The 23,426-nt window shown below is 42.8% G+C and overlaps 1 protein-coding gene across 3 annotated transcripts in view; it reads right to left on the reverse strand.

Annotated features, from left to right (window-relative positions):
• Positions 1–23,426, reverse strand: part of MAMDC2 (MAM domain containing 2) — a 148,385-nt gene that overhangs the window by 80,393 nt on the left and 44,566 nt on the right. For all 3 annotated transcript variants that reach the window (XM_072838466.1, XM_072838459.1, XM_072838476.1), the window contains exons 3-4: positions 2,793–3,064; positions 1,196–1,280 (exon numbers count right to left, since the gene is read on the reverse strand). In XM_072838466.1, the coding sequence (XP_072694567.1) occupies positions 1,196–1,280; positions 2,793–3,064 (357 nt within the window). The remainder of the gene's footprint in view (positions 1–1,195; positions 1,281–2,792; positions 3,065–23,426) is intronic.

Consider the following 23,426-nt stretch of genomic DNA (forward strand, 5'->3'; position numbering starts at 1 on the left):
TCAGAACATGGTCACATTCCCATGTTTTCTTCCACTTGCCTTAGTATTATCCTTGGAAGGCAAAACACAGAGTTGAGAGGGGATCAGCAAAGGCTCTTTTTTATTCAGAATTCTCTGACTCTCCCTTCCTCTTCCTCTCCACAGCTGGTCAAACTCCAAGGGCTGTCACTGTTGAAAAATCTCTCAAATCTCCCACCTTTTCCCCATTCAGGCCCTTTTTGTAAGGTTACAACCACTTCCTGGGGGATTTCCTCTCCTGTGTTATTTTCTTGTTTCTAAGTCATTTGCCAAGGGCCCCTCAGAGTCACCATGTAAGGATGCGGGCAGGGGCTCATCCTCTGCTGACCTGGAGCACTTGCTGACCACAGAACCATCCACACTCCACAGCCCAACTGGGATCCAGAGACTTCCCTAGGACTCCCTTGGCGGTCCCGATTCGCACTTCAAACACCGTCCTGGCTTCTGGCCTGTGGGTGAGCAAGCTCTGGGCCTCCTCCACACTGGGGGCATCCCACAGAGAGCACCTCCCCTCTTCCCCTGCACCTGCACTTCACTGAAACCCGCTCCTTCCTGAAACCCCAGCTCAAACGCATCTCTGATGTTCAGGCCTGTCTGATCTCCTGTCTTCCTCCCCGCTGCACCCTCACTGCCTGGCCTGGCCTCCTCCGTGGGGGCCCGTCTTCAGCTTCTAAGGAAATAGTGTCAATGGCAGACAAATAGAAAGTGAGTGGCCGGCATGGAAGAGGCATCCAGGCAGCCCTGCTCCAGGGGCATCCAAGCAACACTGGGGACACAAAGATGGGGTAAAGGTATGTAGGAGAGAAATGGAGTGCAATGAGGAAGAAAGGCGATATGATGCTTGCTATTCCGGCAGAAGCTGAGCTCACAGCAAGCTGGAAATTATTTTTATCAGAATGTGTTGAGGTTTGGGCAGCAAGTCAGGTTACAGTTGCTGCATCTACTTTCCCTTCGTTAATGCAGCCAGTCCAGGCAGACCCCAGTGAGCCTTCCTCCACCGCCCACAGGAGTGACGGGACACCATTCAAGTGAAGCAGCATCTAAGCTACTCTGCATGATGCACTGACTGCTATAAAACAGCTTGCCCTTTAGGATTGATTCGATTCCCTCTGGCAACAGATTTTAGAAGAAGATTCACAATTCACCTTCTGGTACAATGAAAATGAAACCCACTTACCAATACAGTAGCCGGTTGTCATCTTGATTTCAAAGAGCGCGATGCTGGCCGTGCTTCCCTGTCCTAGCACACCTTCTATTAAAATCTGCATGACACATGAGGAAGAAAGGAGTTAGGCTTCCAGCACTGTTGTTCCTTGGCTCAGTATTTCAGAGACTGGTCAGGAGCTATTCAGCAATTCAAGGCAGAGCGAGATTGCTTGTCTCAGCTAATTGCTACTGGGTACCAATCTCACAGTGGGTTTTATTAAAAGAATATGTGTGTGTGTGTGTGTGTGTGTGTGTGTGTGTGTACAAGGTGAGTGAGGTGTCCAGTAAAAGCTTAGAGTCAACTGTCTTCTACTGTTATCCCAACCACCCCTTCTCTAGTGCTTGTTGGTAGCACCATGTGGCTGTGGATGGAGAGGACAGCCAGTGCCCTTGGGGAAATCCATTGAGAACGGTGAGGGACTCAGGGCAGAGTCTTCAGCAGGGAAAGCTGTTGGAGGAAGGGAAGAGGCAGGGAGCATAATATGACCAGCAGTGGGAAGTTCCCCATGAGATGGAAGAGGCTCATAAATTAATTTGTAGTATCTGCATTGTTTAAAAAAAAAAACATGAAAATTTTGCATAAGGAACAGAGAGGAGCATGACAATTTGTGAGATGGAGTTCAGGCACTGTTGTGGTTCACTCTGGCTCCCATTTCTGAAAGTATTTGTTTTTCTTTCTGTGACTTCAGCTCAATCTTTGACAACGACACTGGTAGACTTAGGATGTGGCCTATGGCTGGGCAGACTGAGTAAACTAGAGAGCTCAGACCTCACTGCTCCTTCCCTCAATCATCTGTCCTGCCTGATGTGAGGGGCTGCAAGTGGCAGGGGGAGAGGAGAAGATAGCATTTCAACACTTTCTGAGGGAGAGAGATGGGATAGGGAGTTGAAAAGGGAATTAGGAATGGAGAAAGTTTTCATGAAGGCCCTATCCTGTCCTCTACAGCACAGTCTCACTGAATATCACACTTCATGTCTGGCCAAGTGAGTCGGGATCCCATCCTCCTTGCCTGCTCCAAACAACACTCAGCTTTATGTCACATTGTCTATCTTCCTTTTCCAACACTTCAGATGGAACAGCCTTCACCTTTGAAAAGGAATCAGAACATATCCTTCACATATCTTTCCCTCTTCAAAGTATCTTCATTTTTCCTTTAACCATACTAAATGATTTGTTCAAAATTTGTAGCAAACAAAACATTAGGAAGATACCACACACACATGAGAAAGATGAAACAAAATGACTAGAAATGAAAATGCTCCCTAAAGCCCATTAGAAACTAAATTTCCATCGAGGAGGTTGGTTTAGATTCTCACAGAAGTCCCACTTAGACAAGAACAGAATCTAGGAAGAAGCCTTTCTAAAGAATAAACAAAATATTAACTTACTAATCATTAATTATTAATATTCTTCTGGGACTCATCTCTTGTAAAGCAGCACCTCCTAACATAGAAGATAACTACCTTCAGTGGCAGAAATTTTCATCCAACCTCAGAGTAGAAATTTTCATCCAACCTCAGAGTAGCATAAAGCTACGTGATAAGCTGGGCACCTAAATTCTACCTACCTTGAATTTCTTGGAACTGTTTTGTAAATCCAAGCTGGCTATGAGCCAGCTGTCTGAAGGTTCCTTCGCTGACCAAAGCAAGCGATCAAAGCTTTCATCTTCAAATCTCACATAGAGGTTCAGCCGGCTGGTGTCTGATGGAGACCTTGAAGATGCAGTTATTTGGTAGACCAGCCGGAGGCAGCTCCATTCCTCGGCCTGTAGATCAGAGCTTAGCAGCACGGCTTTTTCCCCCTGCTTGGCAAAGGAGGTGTCCACATAAATGTAGTGGCCTGGAAAGAGAAAGGAGCACCGGGAAAAGATTGATGGGCTGTTCGAAACTCAAGGAAATACACAACAGTGGTCCAGTGAAGCAAAGGGCAGATTCAGCCTGCAGATGCGTTTCAATGGCCTACTGAATGTTGCCTGAACACGGGATCTCTGCCCTCTTGCAAAAAATTAGAAGGTCCCACCACACTGAGACCATGGTTGCACAATACAGGAAAATAATAGGCTGCAGCTAAGGAGTGCTGCCTCTTCAGAGGGTGGCATGGGGCTCCATTTTGCCATCATCCCCACTACTCCCTATTACCCCCTGACACTGAAGCCAAGTGTCTGTTGCCTATTATCATCTCATGCCAGGCCCATTTAGCTTGCTGCATTTATCTTCCCAGTCCCCACAGGTGTGAGAGCTTGAGAACTTCAGAACCCAGAGGAGCAGCATGCCTCTGCTGGAATTAGAATACCTTGGTGGACTCAACCTTCTTCCACAGCTCCCCTCATGCCCAATGATTTGATCTGCATCTAATTTGCATCATTATAGTAGATTGAATTTATTTGGTTGCCTTAGATCTTGGGGCCTATGCAGACAAAGTTCACTGTCAGCTGATTTTTAAAATTAGGAGTAAGACTCTCCTTCCCTAGACTCTTCCACAAGGAAATTCCATAGTCCTGATAACAAAATGGAAAAAGTACATGCAACACATGGAGGACAGGCCGCTCATCACTTCCCTCTGCTCTACAGCCCCTCCTTCCTCTGTTTCCCTCTCCTTCCTTTTCCCCCAATCTCCCCCGCCCTTTCCTTGCTCTTTTTGCTCCTCTTTCCTCCTCCTGACAATCCCGCCCCCCCACCCCACCCCGCAGTTTTTCCTGACACTGATACATGGTGCTCTGCTGGCTGCACCAGGATGTAAAAAAAAAAAAAAAAAAAATGGCTATGAAAAACCGGAAAAAATGGATTACAAACAAGAACCGTAACCTGAGCCTTCCAAATCTGACTCTGGTCAGTGGCTTCCTATGGCAGTGACCTGATCTGCCTGGGACCTGCATTCTCACGCCATGCTCAGAGGTTCCCACATTTGTGGCTGCCATCTCACCTGCTGCCTTCCATCCTAGGACCACCTCCCCACCCCTTGCATTTTAGGCTCCTCAACACCAAACTTCTACTAGAAGGGCTCTGAAATTCCTCTTTGCTTTGCTTGATCTTCCTCAGCCTCTCCTTCCATGTTCATTGCCCTAAACATCAACCCCAGCCAGGACCCTGGGCTTTGCAGTGAGTATGGATGGGCCAATGGAGGCTCAGCTGATGACCAGCTTCACAGTTAGGGCGCTGTCTTCAGGGAGCCTCACTGGCTTGCGAGGGGTTTTGAGATTGACATCTGTCTCCAGCGGGCAGGCTTTCAATATAGCAACCACCCATCCAGGCTTCTAGATGCCAACCCAGGCACCCCTGGGGGGAATCTGGCCCTTGCTGTCATGGCCACCAACACCATTACTCCCTGCACAGAGTGAACTCTCATTGTAAACCAGGTGCTGTTCTAAGCGCTTCACATGGATTTACTAGCTGGATTTTGAAGCACGAGAAGTTGGCTCTTGAGGCCAACTCTTTTTTAAACAGAAATGGCAGCTTCTCTGTGACACAAGAGAATGTGTAAGTGCCATCTTCATTTCCCATTCTCCACTACTGTCCCCAAAGAAGTGATTCTAAGCAGGCCGGTAGTGGGTTGGGCATGGTGACTAAGGGAGCTCCTGAGACCACTTCAAACCCTTTCTGAGGAAGTAGAGTTGACACATGGGGTAACCAAAGGAAAGAAACAAACCCCTCACTGTGTCTGGTGGAGTTTCACATCCCATGCCAACCTGCTACCCTACAGCCTCAATTCTCCCACTCTCCATTTCTTTTCTGAGTTCTAGAAGGAAACAGAAGGGCTCTCAAACTTGAGCCCATCGGGACCTGGAGGGCCTGTTCAAACAGATTGCTGGGGCTACCCTTGAGCTGCCATCATGTAGGTCTGGCATGATGCTGCATTCTTAACAGACTACATTTCTCAGAAGTTTTGGGTGATGCTGATGCTGCTGGTCTGGGGACCACATTTGAGAAGCAAAGATTTACAATATCTGCCAGAGAAATAGGACTCATTATTTAAATACTTATTTTATAAAAGACTTATTTACTTATTATAGAGAGGGTGGAGGGACCGAAGAAGAGGGGGAGAGAATCTCAAGCAGACTCCTACTGAGCCCCAAGCCTGATGTGAGGCTCGATCCCATGACCCAGAGATCATGACCTGAGCCAAAATCAAGATTTGGATGTTTAACTGACTGAGCCACCCAGGTGCCCCCCTTAGACACCTATCTATCAAAGAAAGGGCTGGCTACTGTAGCATATAAAGGAGGGAGGAGTCAGTTCCACTTGGAGGTAAAACTCAAAATTAAGTAAAATGTATGCTGCAGCAGGCTCAGAGAGTCCATCTACTGGTGATTATCTTGATTTTTCTGTGAATGTCATAGAAAAATCTCCCTTGGAGCTAGAGAGTATCATGCTAAATGAAATAAATCAGAGAAAGACAAACACATGATTGCACTCAATGCAGAATTTAAGAAACCAAACAAATGAGCAAAGGGGAAAAAAGAGGCAAAAAAAAAAAAAAAAAGGACTCTTAACTACAGAGAACACACTGAGGGTTACCAGAGAGGAGGTGCCTGGGGAGAATGGGGGAAATAGGTGAAGGGGATGAAGGAGGGCACTTGCTGTGATGAGCACTGGCTGATGTATGGAAGTGCTGAATCACTCTATTGTACACGTGACACTAACATTGCACTGTAGGTAAACTAACTGGAATTTAAATAAAAACTTTAAAAAATCTCTCTTGACATAATCTCTCACTATATCAGATTCGATTATAAGCATATGCTAATACTATCATATTAAGAACCTTGGAGAGCGGGGATCCCTGGGTGGCTCAGTGGTTTAGCGCCTGCCTTTGGCCCAGGGCCTGATCCTGGAGTCCTGGGATCGAGTCCCACGTCGGGCTCCGGGCATGGAGCCTGCTTCTCCCTCTGCCTGTGTCTCTGCCTCTCTTTCTTTCTCTCTCTCTCTCTCTCTCTCTCTCTCTCTATGTCTATCATGAATAAATAAATCTTTAAAAAAAAAAAAAAAAGAACCTTGGAGAGCCCATACTATAAAAATGTCTTACTTAAAATATCTCAATAGTATACGGTATGAAAGTTGGTGCTATTTATTGAGAGATCTTGATACCTCAGCCATAAGTGTTGGCTATTTCAAAATATTGGGATTTTTCACGTAAACTGAAGACTTCAAATTTATTTTCAGGTCATGCTGTGTGAGTGTGCCTATTAGCTGCATTATAATCCATCCAGATTTAGCTCCCTAACTGATTTTGCAGAATAATACATTTTCCCTGATCAAAGAACTAGCCCAAGCACTGCCCACCTCCACTATCACTGTCAAGCTCAAGGAAGATTTTCTTAATTAATTACTACTTTTTTTCCTGCCTTGTCTGAATATAGCCTCAGAATCCTTCTAAACAGTGTTCCATGTAGCCACTACCAATCAATTTGAGTTAGAACTTGAGTTGAAACCGTTTGTTTTAGCCTTGCTTGTGGCTTCAGTATCAGAGTATATTCCGCAGTCATGTTAGAGCTAAATTGGACTAGAAGGAACATGTTTTGAAGAAGTTTTAGAAAATGAAGAAAGAATGAGGTAGATATTAATTATCAGGGCTGGTGCCCCTCCCTGAACTATCATTAATAAAACTGCTCTTCTAGAACAAATTGATAATGTTTTTGTTTCTTCTTAGTTTATTAAAAAAAGAATTAGGGCAGCCCCAGTGGCGCAGCAGTTTAGCGCCGCCTGCAGCCTGGGGCGTGATCCTGGAGACCCTGGATCGAATCCCACATCAGGCTCTCTGCATGATGCCTGCTTCTCCCTCTGCCTGTGTCTCTGCCTCTATGAATAAATAAATAAAATCTTTAGAAAATAAAAATAAAAAAATAATAAAAAGAATCATTTTACTACTGAGTTAATGAGGTCTTCTTTGTGTGGGAAATATTTCATTTATTCTACACTTTATCGTAGTCAAAGGGCTGAGAATATATTTCATTTAATCTATCTGAAAGACATTGGCATCTGGAACATAACTTATAAACAATAAAATTCATCTTTTTAATACAATTCAGTAGTTTTTAGTGTACTCACAAAATTCTGCAACCATCACCACTATCTCCAGAATCTTTTCATCACTTGAAAGAGAAATCCCATCTCCATTTTTTCCCTTCTGCTAGCCTCTGGGAACCACTGATCCACTTTCTGTCTACTCCCCTTTTCTGGAAATTTCAGACAAACGGAATCATATAACATGTGGCCTTTTGTGACACTTCTTTCACTTAGCATAATGTTGTTGAAGTTCGCCACATTGTAGCATTTATTAAAATTTCATTCGTTTTTGAGGCTGAATAATATTCCATTTTATGGAATATTATTTTATGGATATACCACAATTTATCCACTCATCACTTGATGGACATGTGAGTTTTTTCTACTTGTTGGCTATTTTGAATAATGCTACTATGAACAGTATTGTACAACTTTTTATGTAAGTTTCAATTCTTCTAGGTATATAGGAGGGGAACTACTAGGTCACATGATAATTCTAGGTTATCTTTGTGAAGAACTGCCAAGCTGTTTTCTAAAACGGCAACACCATTTACACGTCCATTAGGAAGAATGAAATTTCTCCACATGGTCACCATTTGTCACTGTCCATCTTTTGTTATTACAGCCATCTTAGTAGATGTGAAGTAGTATCTAATTGTGCTTTTGATTTGCCTTGCTCTAATGATGAATGATGCAGAGCATCCTTTCATGTGCTTATTGGCCATTTACACATTATCTTTTTTTTTTTAAGAGTGGTTCAGGGGGAGAGGGAGAGAGAGAATCTCAAGCAGACTGCACGCCCAGTACAGAGCTGGGTATGGGGCTCGATCTTACAACCCTGAGATCATGACCTGAGCTGAAATCAAGAGTTGGATGCTTAACCGACTGAGCCACCCAGGTACCCCAGCACATCATCTTTGAAGAAACGTCTGTTCAAGTCCTTTGCTCATTTAAAAAAATTAGGTTATTTCTCTTTCTATTGTTAAAATATAAGAGATTGTATATCCTAGATCTTATCAGATACATGATTTGCAAATATTTTTCCCCATTCCATGGGCTGGCTGTCTTCACTTTCTTGATGGTATCTTTTGAAAAACAAGTCTTTAATTTTGATAAAGTCCAATTTCCTATTTTTGCTTTGGTTGTATGTGCTTTTGATGTCATAGCTAAGAAACTCTTGTCTAATTTAAGGTCATAAAGGTTTATAGCTATGTTTTCTTGTAAGAGTTTTATAGTTTTAGCTATTACATTTAGGTCTTTGATCTATTTTGAGTTCATGTTTGCCCATTAACTTGTCTTGGCATCTTTGTTGAAAATCAATAGAGCATAGACACAGGATTTATTTCTCAACTTTCAATTCTATTCCATTGATCTATGTAATAAATAAACTCCCAATGTTGCAAGTCTTTGAGTGATTTCCAGTTCTTAAAAAGTTGATTTTCACAACTGTTGACCGTTTTCATGGCTTTTACAGTGACAGGATTGTCTGAAGTCCTTATTCTACCGTTCTTGCTAACATCATTCCCTTTCTTCATCTTTTTAAACCATTAATAAAAGAAAACAATGTTCTGAAGATATTAAAGCAGACACAAACAAGAGAAAGGCAAAGAATAGCAGAGATCACATACAGACTGGGATGTTGACTGATGCATCAGGCCAAGGGGCTGGGGAGGGATTTATTGGCCACAGGGTTGGAGATATGATGACAGGAGGGAAGTGAAGGATACTCTTCCAATACTGCTGCTTAGGCAATTGAACTAATTTATAAGTTGTTTATTAGAAATAATCAAATCTTTATGATGGGTCAGAAAAGGGCCATCAAATTCCAAATGGATATTTTTTTTAAAGTTTAGTAATCAAAACCAAAAATTAAACTATCCTGCCAAAAAAGTCAGGTTGCATGAACCTCAGAGTCTGAATATCTTCTAGTCTCAAGCACACATCAGAAAACAACAGAAAAATCCATTCTGTTTCAGCGAAGGCAAATAGAATGGAGTTCTGATGTCACATTCAATTGCTAAACACATCTGCATAGCTAGAGCTCAATGTATTAATGGCTTCCAATAGCCGAGGCACAGTGTTTCTGGGATTTAAATCCCAGGCCATCATTACGGCATTATGGCAGAGCATGAATCATGGGGGACTTCTTGGTATTCCTGAAATTCTGTTTGCTGATGAATGTCTGTCCTTCAAGTGTGGTGGTCATGCTGAGGTGACCGTGTGGTGCAGTGGACCCCACCCAGGATTTGTAAAGCTAAAATTTGTTTAAAGCTTTATCATGCAAAGGCTTACTGTGTCATCAGTTTCTTTATCTGCAAAATGGGAATAACAAAACAGTGGAGTCCTATTACATATACATTCAATATTTGGGAAAGCACTCAATGTACTCAGAGAAAAAAAAAACACCCAACTGAAAATGACCCAGCCATTGTAATATATACATACACACATGAAATGATTTTATACAAATCGCCATGAAATATAATCTATTTATATATTTCAACACTAAAAGGAAAACTGGGCATGTTGGGGGCACCTGGGTGGCTCAGTAGTTGAGTGTCTGCCTTCGGCTCAGGGCATGATCCTGGGGTCCTGGGATCCTGGGATGGAATCCTTCATCAGGCTCCCTGCAGGGAGCCTGCTTCTCCCTCTGCCTATGTCTCTGCCTCTCCCTCTGTGTTTCTCATGAATAAATAAATAAAATCTTTTTTTAAAAAAACTGGCTGTGTTGTACATAGAGATAGTATAATACATGGAAAGCCACGTACACTGTACTCTGTAATTTAAGCAAGGTTCAAGGGCAATTGTGACAGTAACGGATTTTCACCTTCTGTGCTGGCTTTAGAACATAAATTCAAGCTCCAGTGTGATATGACTTCCCATCTACAGACTCATTGTAAGAACCTGATGAAAATGATGTGTATAAAAATGCTTTGTACACTGTAATGTTAATTGTTAGTTATTTCTCTTATCATCAGGAGGAGGGGTCCTTTACCTGTTTCAGAGACAGGGAGAAACTTATATTGCCTCCTTTTTGTCCAGTATGGTGCAGAGCCAATATCTGTTCAGGTAGCAGACCTTTTCAATGCTGGTATGACAAGAGTCTTCGCTCAATTCACCTTAGTTGACCCTTCCACGTTGACATGTATGCCTCTGTGCTCTTTAGTGCTGGGCCTCTCCTGGTTGCCCGCCGTGGCTGCCCGTCCTCACAGCTAAGCCCCCTGGGCTCTCACCCAGGATTCCTTACCATCCATAGTGGAGTTCAGCACATTTACTCCAGTAGGATCCTGGATGAAACCTCATGACCCAGGTCTGATAATGACGCCTATGTCTTTATTCTGCTAGCTCTTAGCACCACACACGTCTGATGCAAGGACACGGCCTTCTTTTTGGCAACTTCCTTCCTGGGGCTGAAGTCCAGCCCTTGAACTCAGGTGATGGCCTTCTCACCAGATTTCCTGAATGCCATGCTGCCGCCTCCCTGAATGGGGTCGTGCCTGCCTGTAGAAGCACATGGCAGAGTTGCTAAGCAGTTCCTGTTCCTGTCTGACATTGATTCAAATCCCAATCACAGCACTTACAAATCATGTCATTTTGAGGCAGTTATTCACGTTATCTGACACTCACTTCCTTCACTGGTCACTCTGCAAATACCAACTTTGCAGAGTTTTAAAGAAGATTAAATAAGGTAATGTAAGTAAAGCTCTAAGCACTGTGCCAAGGGTTGTGGTCAACTCTTGATAAACATTAGTTCTTATTTTCCCCTGATATCTGATCAGCATGCTTTCCCTAATGGTTAACCCATTTCACCATCTCCTGGTGGATCTCAACGATGCCAACTGCCACTTGTTCTCCCTGTTACTCCTGCGCTTCCGACATCAACTTCTGCCCACTGCATGGGAGATCCATGTGCAGATGTATCTACTCTCCCTCGAGCCTGTGGGCACACCTCAGCACCCCCCAGGCTGTCCCATCCCACCACCCAGCTGTGTTCCTTGCTATAACAATCATCTCTGGGATCTAGCAGCTGATCAGAGCAGCCCGGACAATGATACATGCGAAGCACCGAGCAGACATTTATGAGGTTTTTTTTGCCTATTGTGGAGAGAGGATGCCTCCACGAATTGCATCTTCAATTATGTATAAGCCATCAGCTTACATTTGGAGGGGTCTTGCTTTCTTTGCACATCAAAGATTTTCAAAAATTTCAAAGTCAAATGTATACAAAATGCAATGGGCATAGGGGTTCTTAAAAACTATTGACTATGTTGCTGGAAAAGAAAAGAGTTTAGCGTTTCTCAAATGTAAAAAAATCTGTATTAAATATTCAGGATTGTGAATATCTGCTTTTTTTTTTGTGAACCAGACTCACAATTATTAATAAATCTATGGATTACCTCTGATAGGAGAATGTTCTGTTCTGAAAGTATCTAAGAAAAAAATCACAAACTTCTATGGTTTGCATTAAGTGTTCTCACCTTCTATTTCCATATTTAGCAGTATCCTCTGTGGTTTACTAAATCAATTTATGAATATATATGGATAAGAGACAAGGATTCAAAGGGAATTGACATTTGTTGTGTTGCAGGCATGAGATTCTTGACGTGTGCTCTTCCCTCTTAATCCTGATGTATGGTCCTGTCAGGCAGAATTTCTACACAACAAGGGAGGAAACAAATTCACGAAGGTTAATGCAGCAGCTGCCCGTGGTCCCAGTTAGTCAACCAGGGTTGGACTCCAAGTCTATGCTTTCCCGCCTGCTCCATGCTGCCTCTGAATATATCCTTGTCTGTCTCTTCATTAATTTATCTTTTCATAATTGTATTCATCTTCTTAGAGCACGAGAGCAACGTTTTCTTCCTTTCCCTTACTGTGGAATCCTGGAGGGACTGCTGATGTTTCTACGTGGAAGCCCACAGAGGCTTTTCTACACATACTCTTCATATTGATAACACAATAACCAGATTAATTTTTCCTAACATATTGCCTCGAATGTAAAAGGTTGTTAAACACGTAGAGCTTTATAAAATTAGGCTATGCCTTATAAGTGATCTAGGGTAGTACACCTTCCCACCATCCACAAAGGATGTTAACCAACCAAAGGTAAGAATCAACGCGTGCAGAATAAGACATTTGCACCTGCACCTGGATTAGTGACAGTGGACAGAGACTCCACAATGTTGGGCTTGGAGGACCCCAGCCATTATCCCCTGTAGATACTGCTGGGGTCCTCCGAGCCCAACACTGGGGGGATGGCAGTTGGCTGGGGCGGGAAGGAACCGCTCAGGATGACGGCAACACTGGCAGGGATTCATAAGCACAAGGCACGGCCCAGAGTTTCAGCTTAGTGTCCTACTAGTGTCCTAAATACCTAATGAGTATTTACTCATTTGTATTGAGCAGGAGGCACTGTGTGTGCATCTTATGGGTAATTGACTTCTGCTGGATTGGACGCCTCGGAGTCAGACAGGAGGGTCTCTGTGCTACCCAACATAAGCAAGTCTGCCAGACTTCCAATCTCCCCGGGTCCCTCTACAGAATTTCACAAGGCACATCTCTTCTCAGTAAACATTTTTGATGGGAATGGCTTCTCTTCTACCCTCTCCTTGCCATACGAGGTCCCCAATGACGACGGAATTCCAAGAGACTTTTCACTCCCAGTCAAGAGAATTGCTCCAAACCCCTGATTTTTAGTTAGCTTCATGCACAAAGAGACAAATGAGCTCTGAAAGGTATGCACTTAAATCTAAATCCCGCCACGAGCCAATGCACTGAGGAGGGCTGATTTGTCGTGTGACTTTATATGCCGGTGGGACCCCCTTCTGAAATGTAATGGCTGAAATGATCTATAATTGAGAAGAAGGGACTGGCATGTGCAGTCCTATTTGGGTCCCCGAAGAGTAAGAAACCCCTCCCAGAGTGAAACCTCTGGTACAGCAGAATGTCAGGGAAGGTTGCAGAGACCGCCTTGCTTGGGGAGGAGGGAAACCCTGCATTTAAACAGTGGCTTCAAATGCTACGTGGGCTCAGGACCAACCCTGCACACAGGGCCGTGGGCGAGGGGAACGCTTTTCCTGCTCTGGAAATGGACTGTTTAGCCTTCCCAGTATCCATTTCCAAGGAAGAATTTCTGATTCTCACCAGGGGAGCCAGAGCCACAGCCCAGACCGCACAGCCTCAGAAACCTGGATGATGTGGGGGTGCTGGAGGGTGCTGAGGAAGCTGAGCCCCTCGGCCGCCACTTCGCATGAACCTGGAAGACGATGGGGAGGCCCAGGGCAGACTCATGGTCCAGAGTGTGACCATCAGTTGCCAGCATGGGCCTTGGTCCTGGGAGGAGGCCACGGGGGCAGCTGGGGTCTCGCTGCTTCATCTCAGCAGTTCAGCAACCTCTCCCATGTCGGGGTGTTTGGCCTTTGGGGAGGGAGGGGAATTTCTGCAGGAAGTGCTGTCACACTTTTCACTTTGTAGGTTTGGCTCCCAAAATCATGGGGGAGCCGCATTAACCTCCCTGCCTCCCTCACTCGCCAAATGCTTCTTTCCTCTGGGTTCCTTGATACCCTCTCTACCGTTTTGCTCCTGCCTTCCACCTGTTCTTCTTAAATTTCTCCTTGGGATCTTCTCATCCTCGCTTGTCTCTTAAGTTGTTGGTATTAAGCGGATGTGGGTCTGGTTTCTGTACTACGATGAGTCTTTATCCCTGTAGCAGGGACTGTTAACTGGCTCCCCAACATCCATCCTCCTCTGCTGCCTCTGAAGCAGCCAAGCTTGATCAGGGCAGGGACTATACGGAGCCAGGCGACAGCCACTGCCAGGCCACCCCTGCATGTAGAGGTGGGTGGCCACAGTTCCAGGCAGGGATGCTGGATGGGGTTTCCAGGGAAGTTCCTTTAAAGATGGGCCTGATGCATTTGGCTTGCCTTCCCATCTGAGCCGTGGATGCAGGGGGCTGGAGTTGCAGCGGCCACGTTAAAGCTGGGAGGTCATTGTGGTGACCAACTCATCCCAGCTAGTCTGGGACTTTCCTACTTTGAGAACAAAAAGGCCCCTCTCCTGGGAACCCCCTGGGTCCCAGGCATATGGACACAGTTGACCACTCTAGCAGTTGACCTGAGGATGGGGGTCAGTGCTGGGCCTGGGTTCCTGCCCGTGACGTGGAGTCTTCCAACCAGTTTGGACTTCTTGCCTCTGCACATTTGATTACGATGGAGAAAAGCAAGTGCAAATTTAAACCAGTTATTCAGTGGTTTCTGCTACAGGCTTTTCAAACACCTGCCTGATTCACACTCCCTGACTTTCAACTTCTGAATCTGTATCATCAGCCTGATGCCTCATTACCTTCTAGACCCATGTGTCCAACTTCCTGGTGGGCATCTCCTCTTGGACACAAACCCATTCTCTTTCCCCCACATCCTGCTCTTCCTCTAGGTATGAAATCTGAGTGACTGGAGGCCACTACCCAGCGAGCAATCAAGAAATCTTAGCATCTTCACTGGTTCCTCCATCTCCCTCTTTCTCCAAAATTCTATCAGTCTTGATGACTTAATTTCCTAAAATCTACTCTAAGCCATCCATTCCACCTGGTCCCCTGTCCTGCTCCAGTTTAGAACACCATCTTCTGCCTGGAGTGTTGCAGTAGACTCCCTGCTTCTGCACGGAGACTTGCTTCATTCGAATCTGATCTCCATATGGTAGCTATGACGTTTGTATCACTTTCTGGCCTAAAAATACTTGAGAGAATCGCCACTGCCCTTGTTTTACACGGCCCTGATGTTCTGGCTGTCATAGTTGACCACCACATCCTTGTCACAGTCTATACAGCAGCACAGAATTTCTTTTAGTTCCCTAAGCTAAGGTGGCACATTCTCTCTTGCTTCCAGGCCTGCTCACATGGTATTTCCTTTACCTAGGATACTTTTTCACCTCCCATCCTTCATATATTCTACTCTACTACCTCTTGCCTCCTTTCCTAGCTTACTCCTACACTTCACTCAGGTCTTAACTCAAGAGAACCACTATGTACAGATGTGCAGTGCACAACCTGGTCAACTATACGTGGTGATCCTGTTTAGATACTGCTTTTTCTGGACAATATACTCGTCTGTATTCCTCACTAGGTTTTAAACATATCAGGGCATATCTACCTGTCTCCTGGTAGGTGTTCTCTATGTTTTTAAATAAATGAGTAAACTCCTTCCTGATGATAGATTTCTTTTGTTATGTTTACATATAAAGGATACATTAAAAGTCATTTTTGTCATGGAGATTTCTCATTAGGTTTGAGTTTCAATTCAATTTACTCTAGGAAATGTGGCATTTAATGTGAGCTGTAATTTCAATGGCAACCCACACTACACTTAATATTTTCATGTATGCTCCCACTGTTAACTTCCCGAAACTCAAATTCTCATTATGTCAAGATACACAAAGGATTGTTAAAATACACAATTCTTTGCCTTTCTGGAATGCAGAATTTATGGGAGGCATTCAGAAAATGTTTCAGTGTGTGACATTTCTAGATTAAAGAGAGCTATAGTTTTATCAGCTTCAAATTTTGAGGAGTTCCAAAGTGCAGAGATCAGCGATACATCGGGAACTGATGAGGTCAGCATTGCTTAGACTTTTTGAATGCCATATTCGTTCCCCCTGACAACGGGGAAATTATTCTTATATCCTGGCTAACACTGCAAAAGTAGTCTTAAAAGATTACAAAGCGTTAAGCCTGGCAAAAGTAAAAACAAATACCAGCAGACAATCTCCAGTGTAAACAATCTACCAACATTTGAAACCACTACCACAGATGTTGGTTCCACCCTCCTTTGTAGGGTCTGGGAAGGGTGCAGATTTAAACCCTGCTGGCCCCAGTGGCAGTTTAAGAAGAGAAGTTTACCTTAGCAACCATCAACAGAAAACCAAATGATGAACCCACAGTGAAAGGTCATGGGATATTTGGAAAGGGAGCTTCGCTTGATACGATGTTTAACAAATAAATATGAAAATGTAAGAAAAGGCTGCATTATCGGATAGTGTTTTTTTTCTACCAAAAAAAATCAGTTCTCAGAACACATTTTCCACTACGTGACTTGCCAGGTGGGGAAGATATTCGTTGGAAAATTAGAAAGGTCCTTTTATTTAAGATAAAGGAAATGCAGAGGGTAATGACCTCAGGAGATCACAGGCAACCAATTGCACTCTGGTGCACCTAAAAGACGAAAAGGATTCTCCTTCCAAGGAATATGTGTTCATTTACAAGGAAATTTTCTTATTTTAACTTATAAAAGACTCTAACCCCCTATCTTAACAGTTTTTCCAATAACACTGCTGAGAGCCAAGGTGGTTGTTTTTGCTCATGAATTATGCAAGGCAATTTTGTCAAACAAAAGGAGTTATATGCATTTCAGCTTCATCCGAACCACAATAAGATAGGAGTGCCTATGAAAATTTCACCACAGTACAGGTAAATAAATAAATCTGAATTTAAATATATTTTAAATATACATTTTTACGTAAAAGATATATATATATATATATACACATTTACTTTTATTTGTACTTTCTCATTTCATATTCAGCATTTTATGCCTATTATAAAGTATAAAAGCAAGTAGGAACAAAGATATTCAACATAAAAGGAAAATATAGCTATAAAGGTGAACACATTTATTTTTGTTGCATTACAGAGAAGACACAACTTGGGATGGTGGAACATAATGATAGAAAGAAGGGTTTAAATGAAGGTAAACCCCAGAATATTGTTTTTATAAGATAATGATAGCTAACACACATACACATATATATATTTTAAAAGAGTTTATTTATTTATTCATGAGAGACACAGAGAGAGAGGCAGAGACCCAGGCAGAGGGAGAAGCAGGCTCCATGCAGGGAGCCTGACGCAGGACTCGATCCCGGGTCTCTAGGATCATACCCCGGACTGAAGGCAGTGCTAAAACACTGAGCCACCCGGGCTGCCCCTCCAGAATATTTTTTTAAATGAGTGATCTGATTTAGATCCATGGCCTTAAACCTTGTTATTTTTCAAACATAATTGAACACAGAATTGCATCTACTAACAGAGAAAAGAAGAGTGTCTAGGGTCGCCAGGCAGGCTAAAAAGTTTTAGACTCTCTTTTGTCATCTGGGGTAATTTTGCCTCTGAGGTCTGTTCCCTCCCAATTAATCTCTTTTCCAGGGGCCCTGTGGCTTGTTCTGTGGGACTTGGAGACTCCTGACTTGGGCAGCCCTAAGTCTCTCCGACATACCAACCAGAGCCACCACCTCCCCTGTCCACTCTGGGCCGGACTCCTGCTCCCTCCAAGTCTGTTTCACCGGCTGAGCTGGGTGCCGGCCCTGATACATGAACCCACTCTCTCCCTGTCTGGGGCGGTAACCACATTCACAGGGGCTGAGAAATCCTCATCTGCCAAATAGTCTTTACTCACTGAGGTCAGGCGCCAACATGCTGTACATTCCTTCTAATGCAGCAGTTCTCAATGTTGGATGCACCTTGGAATCACCAAGGGAGGTCTAGGTATCAGTCCACATCTGGGCAGACGGGGATGGTTAGTTAGCCTCCAAACAATTCGTAGAATCCTCGCAGGTGGCTCTAAAGTCAAACAAGGCTTGAGAAGCACTATTCTCATCTGTTTTTTTCTTTTCCTTTGGTTCTATCTCTGTTGAATCTCAGTCTCACCATGTACACAATGATGGCAGGGTCTGTGTCTATTTTACTCAACCCTTTAATCCCAGTGCCTGGCGTGTACTACATGTTTAATAAATACAGTCTAAATGAGTTAAGTAGGACATCCTGCCATTCATTCACCTACAGTAAAGATGGTTTAAAATAAAGGCAACACCTTTAAAGCCAATAACAATAAACACTGGGAATGAAGACCTTGTAAATATATTTCAGAAACCCTCCTTAAATATGAAAATAAATGTATGACTATGTGCGCAAGGCATATAAAAAATCACAGCAAAGCTGGCAGAAAAACAAGGCAGTGGGTTTCAATGAGTTGTTTGCTTTGGAGACTAAGGTTTTTTGGGACAAGAATACTGAGAGCAACTGTGTTTATTCCTTATAATTTTAGAGCACCTAACTATTCCCAAAGCACAGGGGTCTTTTTCGGACTCACAGTAACCTCATGATATAGCTGGAGACTTGTTATCCTTTATCTCACAGATTAGGAAAGCCAAGCTCAGAGAAGACATGCTGCCTGAGGAGCAGCTGGGTTCTGGATCCCACTTGGATAGCCAGATTCAGCAATCCAAAGTATTTAAGTATGCCCCCAATACTGCATGGGACATACTTATACTAAAAAAAAAAAATAAAAAAAAAATTGTCATCTATTTGAAATTCAAATGGAATGTGGCTTCCTCTATTTTACCTGGCAACCCTAGGCTCCAGGCCAGTTCTTCTTCTGTGAAAAGAGATGATCTGATTTAAGGATCACTGTGGACCATCCAAGATAAAGGGCTGAAAGGTGGTCCCTTCTCCTTTCTAACCTCTGTGATGAGGTCATTCAGAAGGTTCTGCACATGCTAGCCTGTGGATGTGCACCGTTCTCTGGCAAAGCAGTGGTTCGAACTGAGTCAGGAGAGGGGTGGTGAAAGGAGACATGAGTGATATCTCTCAGGGCTCCAGGACCCCCCTCTCCATGTGGACTCGACTTTTTAAAAATGCGTTATTATTATTAGTTTTGAATACAGAACATTAAATAATTGAAAATAAGAAAGTGAAGGTTCTGCACAGCAAAGTAAAGTGTCAACACAATGAAAAGGCAAACTATCAAGTGGGAGAAGATATTTGCAAATCATATATTAGATAAGAGATTAATATCTAAGTCATATAGGAACTCACACAACTCAATAGCAAATAAATAATCTGATTAAAAAATGGGCAGAGGATCTGAATAGCCATTTTCCCAAGCAGACATGCAGATGGCCAACAGATACACGAAAAAATGTTCAATATCACTCATCATCAGGGATATGCAAATCAAAACCACAATGAGGTATCACCTCACACCTGTTAGAATGGCTAGTCTCAAAGACAAGAAATAACAAGTGTTGGCAAGGATGTGGAGAAAAGGGAACCCTTGTGCACTGCTGGTGGGAATGTAAATTAGTGCAGCCACTATGGAGAAATGGGGCATTACGCCAAGCGAAATAAGGCAGAGAAAGACAAAAACCATATGATCTCATTTATATGTGGAATCTAAAAAATAACCCCAAGCTTATAGCAACAGAGAACAGATTGGTGGCTGACAGAGGTGGCAGGGGCCAGGACAGTGGGGGGTGGCGCGAAATGGGTGAAGGAGGTCAAAAGGTACAAACTTCCAGTTACAAAATGAATAAGTCATGGGAATGTAATGTACAGAATGATAACTATAGTTAATAATACTGTGTTGCAAATTTGAAAGTTGCTAAGAGAGTAGATCTTAAAAGTTCTCATCATAGGAAAAACATTGTATTAACTATATATGGTAACACATGTTAACTAGACTCACTCTGGTGATCATTCCACAGTATACACAAATATTGAACGATTATGTTTTTGCCTCTCTGTTAGCCATGAGCCCTGGAGGGATAGTGCAGCTGGTGGAAAGAACATAGTTTTAAAACCAGGTAGTTCTTACTTTAAAAATTTAATAATCTCACTCATGGGAAGTCCCCAGTACAGCAATTGGTGTAGTATAGGTTCTCAGTAAAGCATGGTCTCAGATTCCCTAACTGTCAAATCATTATTATACTACTCTATCAAAAAATGTTTTTATATTGAGGTCATATATATCAGAGTTTTCTCAAATTCTATAATTTATGTACCACCCTTGGGGTTTTGCTTTAGCTGTGTAGCAATTATTTAATGTTTTTCTTTAACCATATTCATCTTTAAAAATATAATATTTATTTTACCTGGTTCCTTAGCAATGCTATCCATGAAATTTGGGAGTTGCTATGCTGATTAGTCTAGTACATTAAAAAATACATAAAACATGTTATATATTATTATATCTCAAAAAAACTGGGAAAATATACATAATTATTTTTACAAATATGGCATGCTCCACCTAAAATAGTCCTATGAGCCACCATGGTGTGCACAGTACACTTTGGGGAACACTGATTTATGTAAAAGTCAGTTATAATGTCAAACTTTAGTTTTCAAGACTTAGAAACTAAGGCCTATAAGGGGTGAGAAATTAGACCAAAGTCAACCAGACAATCTATTGCAGAACTGAAATAAGAACACAAGTTTCTGGATTTCCAGGTCCACATTTTCATTAGCCAGTCTCCTAAAATACCTCTAGTTGAAGCCTAAGTTAAATCCTGCTGCAAAATCATAGGATGAACACTGTGATACCTTAAACCAATCTCACTCTTTCACCACTGTCTATATTATTTCTTCACCTAGGAAACCTAAAGGCAGCCTTGCCCTCCCAGAACATGCCTGACAGCACACACCTGAGCTGGCCCAGCCATGCGCCTTGCTCACTTCATATCCTTGCTTGGCATGTACAAACACACTGCCCCGGGGGGAAATGAAATGGAAGACAGCAGAGCAATCTGGGGGTGTCAAAACTGTGTGCTGTTTAGAGACTTTTCTGGAAGTTTTCTGACCTTGTTTCATCCACTCCCAATTACACGCTCTCAAATGTATCAAGTTGTGTCAAATCCTCTAATGGAACACTTCCACCAATTGCCTCCAAAAATATAGGGCATGTTTAAATTCTGTGCTTGTTAAGAATTTTAAAATCCCTATACATTCCCAAATTGAGCAATAATACCATGAAAGAGTCTGTGATAGAGAGGAGTCTGAGGTCTTCCTACAGAAGCAGCAACAAAGCAGGCAACTCTGTGGTGAGGCTTCTTACCTCAGTTTCCAAGGAAGAGTCTCAAAGGCCAAAAAGAATAGAGGCTGTTGCATGAGATGTGTGTCATTTTCACTTTCAGGCATTCATTCCCTCACAGTTCTGGCTAACAGTAGGTTGTTTTTTCCTTGCAGCATCTACCTTTCTTTAGTTTCAGCCCAAATGGTTTGTGTGGCACTGACCCCAACTCCCCCCTTCCAGGAGTGGTCACATGACTCAGGTCTGACCAATCAGGTCATTCAAGCCCTCTGGCCACAAGGTTGCTTCAGCAGTGAGCACACGGACCTATTCAGGTAAATGAGCCTCAATCATGAGAATTTTGTTAGGAGAAGCCTTCTTTCCTTAGGAACCATTAACTGTAAGAATGTGGGATGATGGGCAGCCCGGGTGGCTCAGCGGTTTAGCACCACCTTCAGCCCAGGACGTGATCCTGGAGACCCGGGATGGAGTCCCACATCAGGCTCCCTGCATGGGGCCTGCTTCTCCCTCTGCCTGTGTCTCTGCCTCTCTGCCTCTGTGTGTGTATGTGTGTGTGTGTGTCTCATGCAGAAACAGTAAATAAAATCTTAAAAAAAAAAAAAAGAATGTGGGATGCCTCCACCTGTCAGAGTCCATGAGGAAGGCCCCCTGAAAATGCAGCCAGCAGAGCAGAAGCCAGGACCAAGAGAAATGAAAAGAAACAGACTGAACAGGATAGCATTTTTAAAAGCCACGTGTTGCACCTGAAGCCAGATATCCCTGAATTTTTCATTTACATTAGGTGACGAAGTCCTTTAGTTTAAGGCAGTCTGAATTAGAGTATGTTTTAGTTGGTGGCAAGGGAGCCCTGTCGGTAGAGAAGTCAGAGTGAGTGCACTATAAGTGCCTTTCAACCATGAGGAAATGGGGAGGGGAGAGGAGGCAGGGGTTGTGAACTCCAAGGGTGTTTCCTGACAGCAGAAGGCAGCCAGAGACCAGTCTCTTGCCTTAACGTTACCCATGCCCCATTGTGTGGTCCCGAACAGTGAGTTAACCTCTCCAAGCCTCAGTAAAGGAATTGGACAATCAGTAATTCTCAAACAGACCTCTGTGGAGCCTCAAAGCCCCTCAGGCAACGGAAGGGTTATGGAGATCAGGTTCCCAGACTTCCATCTTGCAACTTACTTCCTTCTTGTCTGTATTATTTGTCAGGCTCTCTTACAAGGTTTTGTTGGAAGGTGGGTTCTACTGCTAAAACATATTCATCAGCTGTTCTAGTTCTGTTGATGCTTAAGTCTAAATTGAGTCAAGACTCATCTGGGGCCAGTAAAAACATGGTGGCTCTATGCGAAGAGTTGGTCAGAAGCCAAGGTCAAGAGCTCAATCTCTGGAGGGTTTGTTAGCTTAACACAGACATTAAAAAAAAAAAAAAAAAAGGAATTGTTAATGGCAATGATCTTCATCCCTAATCTCGAGAATGGTCTTAGAGATGTGGGTCAGTGGTCATACAAAGGACTGGGAAAAGCAACAGGGATGGGTCCATACAGTCATAGCTCTGCCCTAAATGCCAGTGTAAACACCACTGGTAACACTCAAGGCAGGCAATCTCTTCATAGCTAGAGAACAGAGGGTGGTATGCTTGGAAGTTTGTTTGTTTTTTTTCTTTTTTAAGACAGTGGGATCATAGTAGAAGAAGCTGAAATAACAGAGAGCACTTGCTGTTACACAATCAATTGCACAATATCTGATGGGTATCCACAGTGCTCTAAAATCATGTGGGTTTGCTTTTTCTTATAGACAACATACACATTGGAGTGGAAGTCAGATGAAACAAAAATTTCTATGAAAGCATATAAAAGCATTCTGTGGGAACATCAATTACTATGATTATTTAAAATATATTAACTTGCAGGCAAGTTTTGACACTGTATGCAAATTTGGAGTGCTCCAAATCTTTAAAAAAATGTATCTTAAAAAGTACATTTTAACATCAATTTCCAGAATGGGTCATCCACTACCACAGTCAAAACAATTTTCTTTGCTTTATTTCAGGTAAAAATTGCAAATATGACTAAAATTTGTATAACAAATATACATTCCAAAAATAATATTGATCTTGCCAACACTATACGAATATTTAATTTACTTTAACAAACACGCTGAAAGATAATAAATGAAAATTATTTTTCTATTTGTCCTTCTAGTCTCTGTATAACTAATGGTTTTCTCATTAGAAAACTTGTTTTTTGATAGGATATGACTCAGGCAATTTATATTAATACAAAAAATAAAATCATATATATTTTGAGGTTTAATTTTTCTCATTGATTTAACTCCTGATTTCTATCACATATGCTAGAGATACACAAA

Source organism: Canis lupus, chromosome 1, assembly GCF_048164855.1.
Source record: "Canis lupus baileyi chromosome 1, mCanLup2.hap1, whole genome shotgun sequence".
NCBI classification, from domain to species: domain Eukaryota; kingdom Metazoa; phylum Chordata; class Mammalia; order Carnivora; family Canidae; genus Canis; species Canis lupus.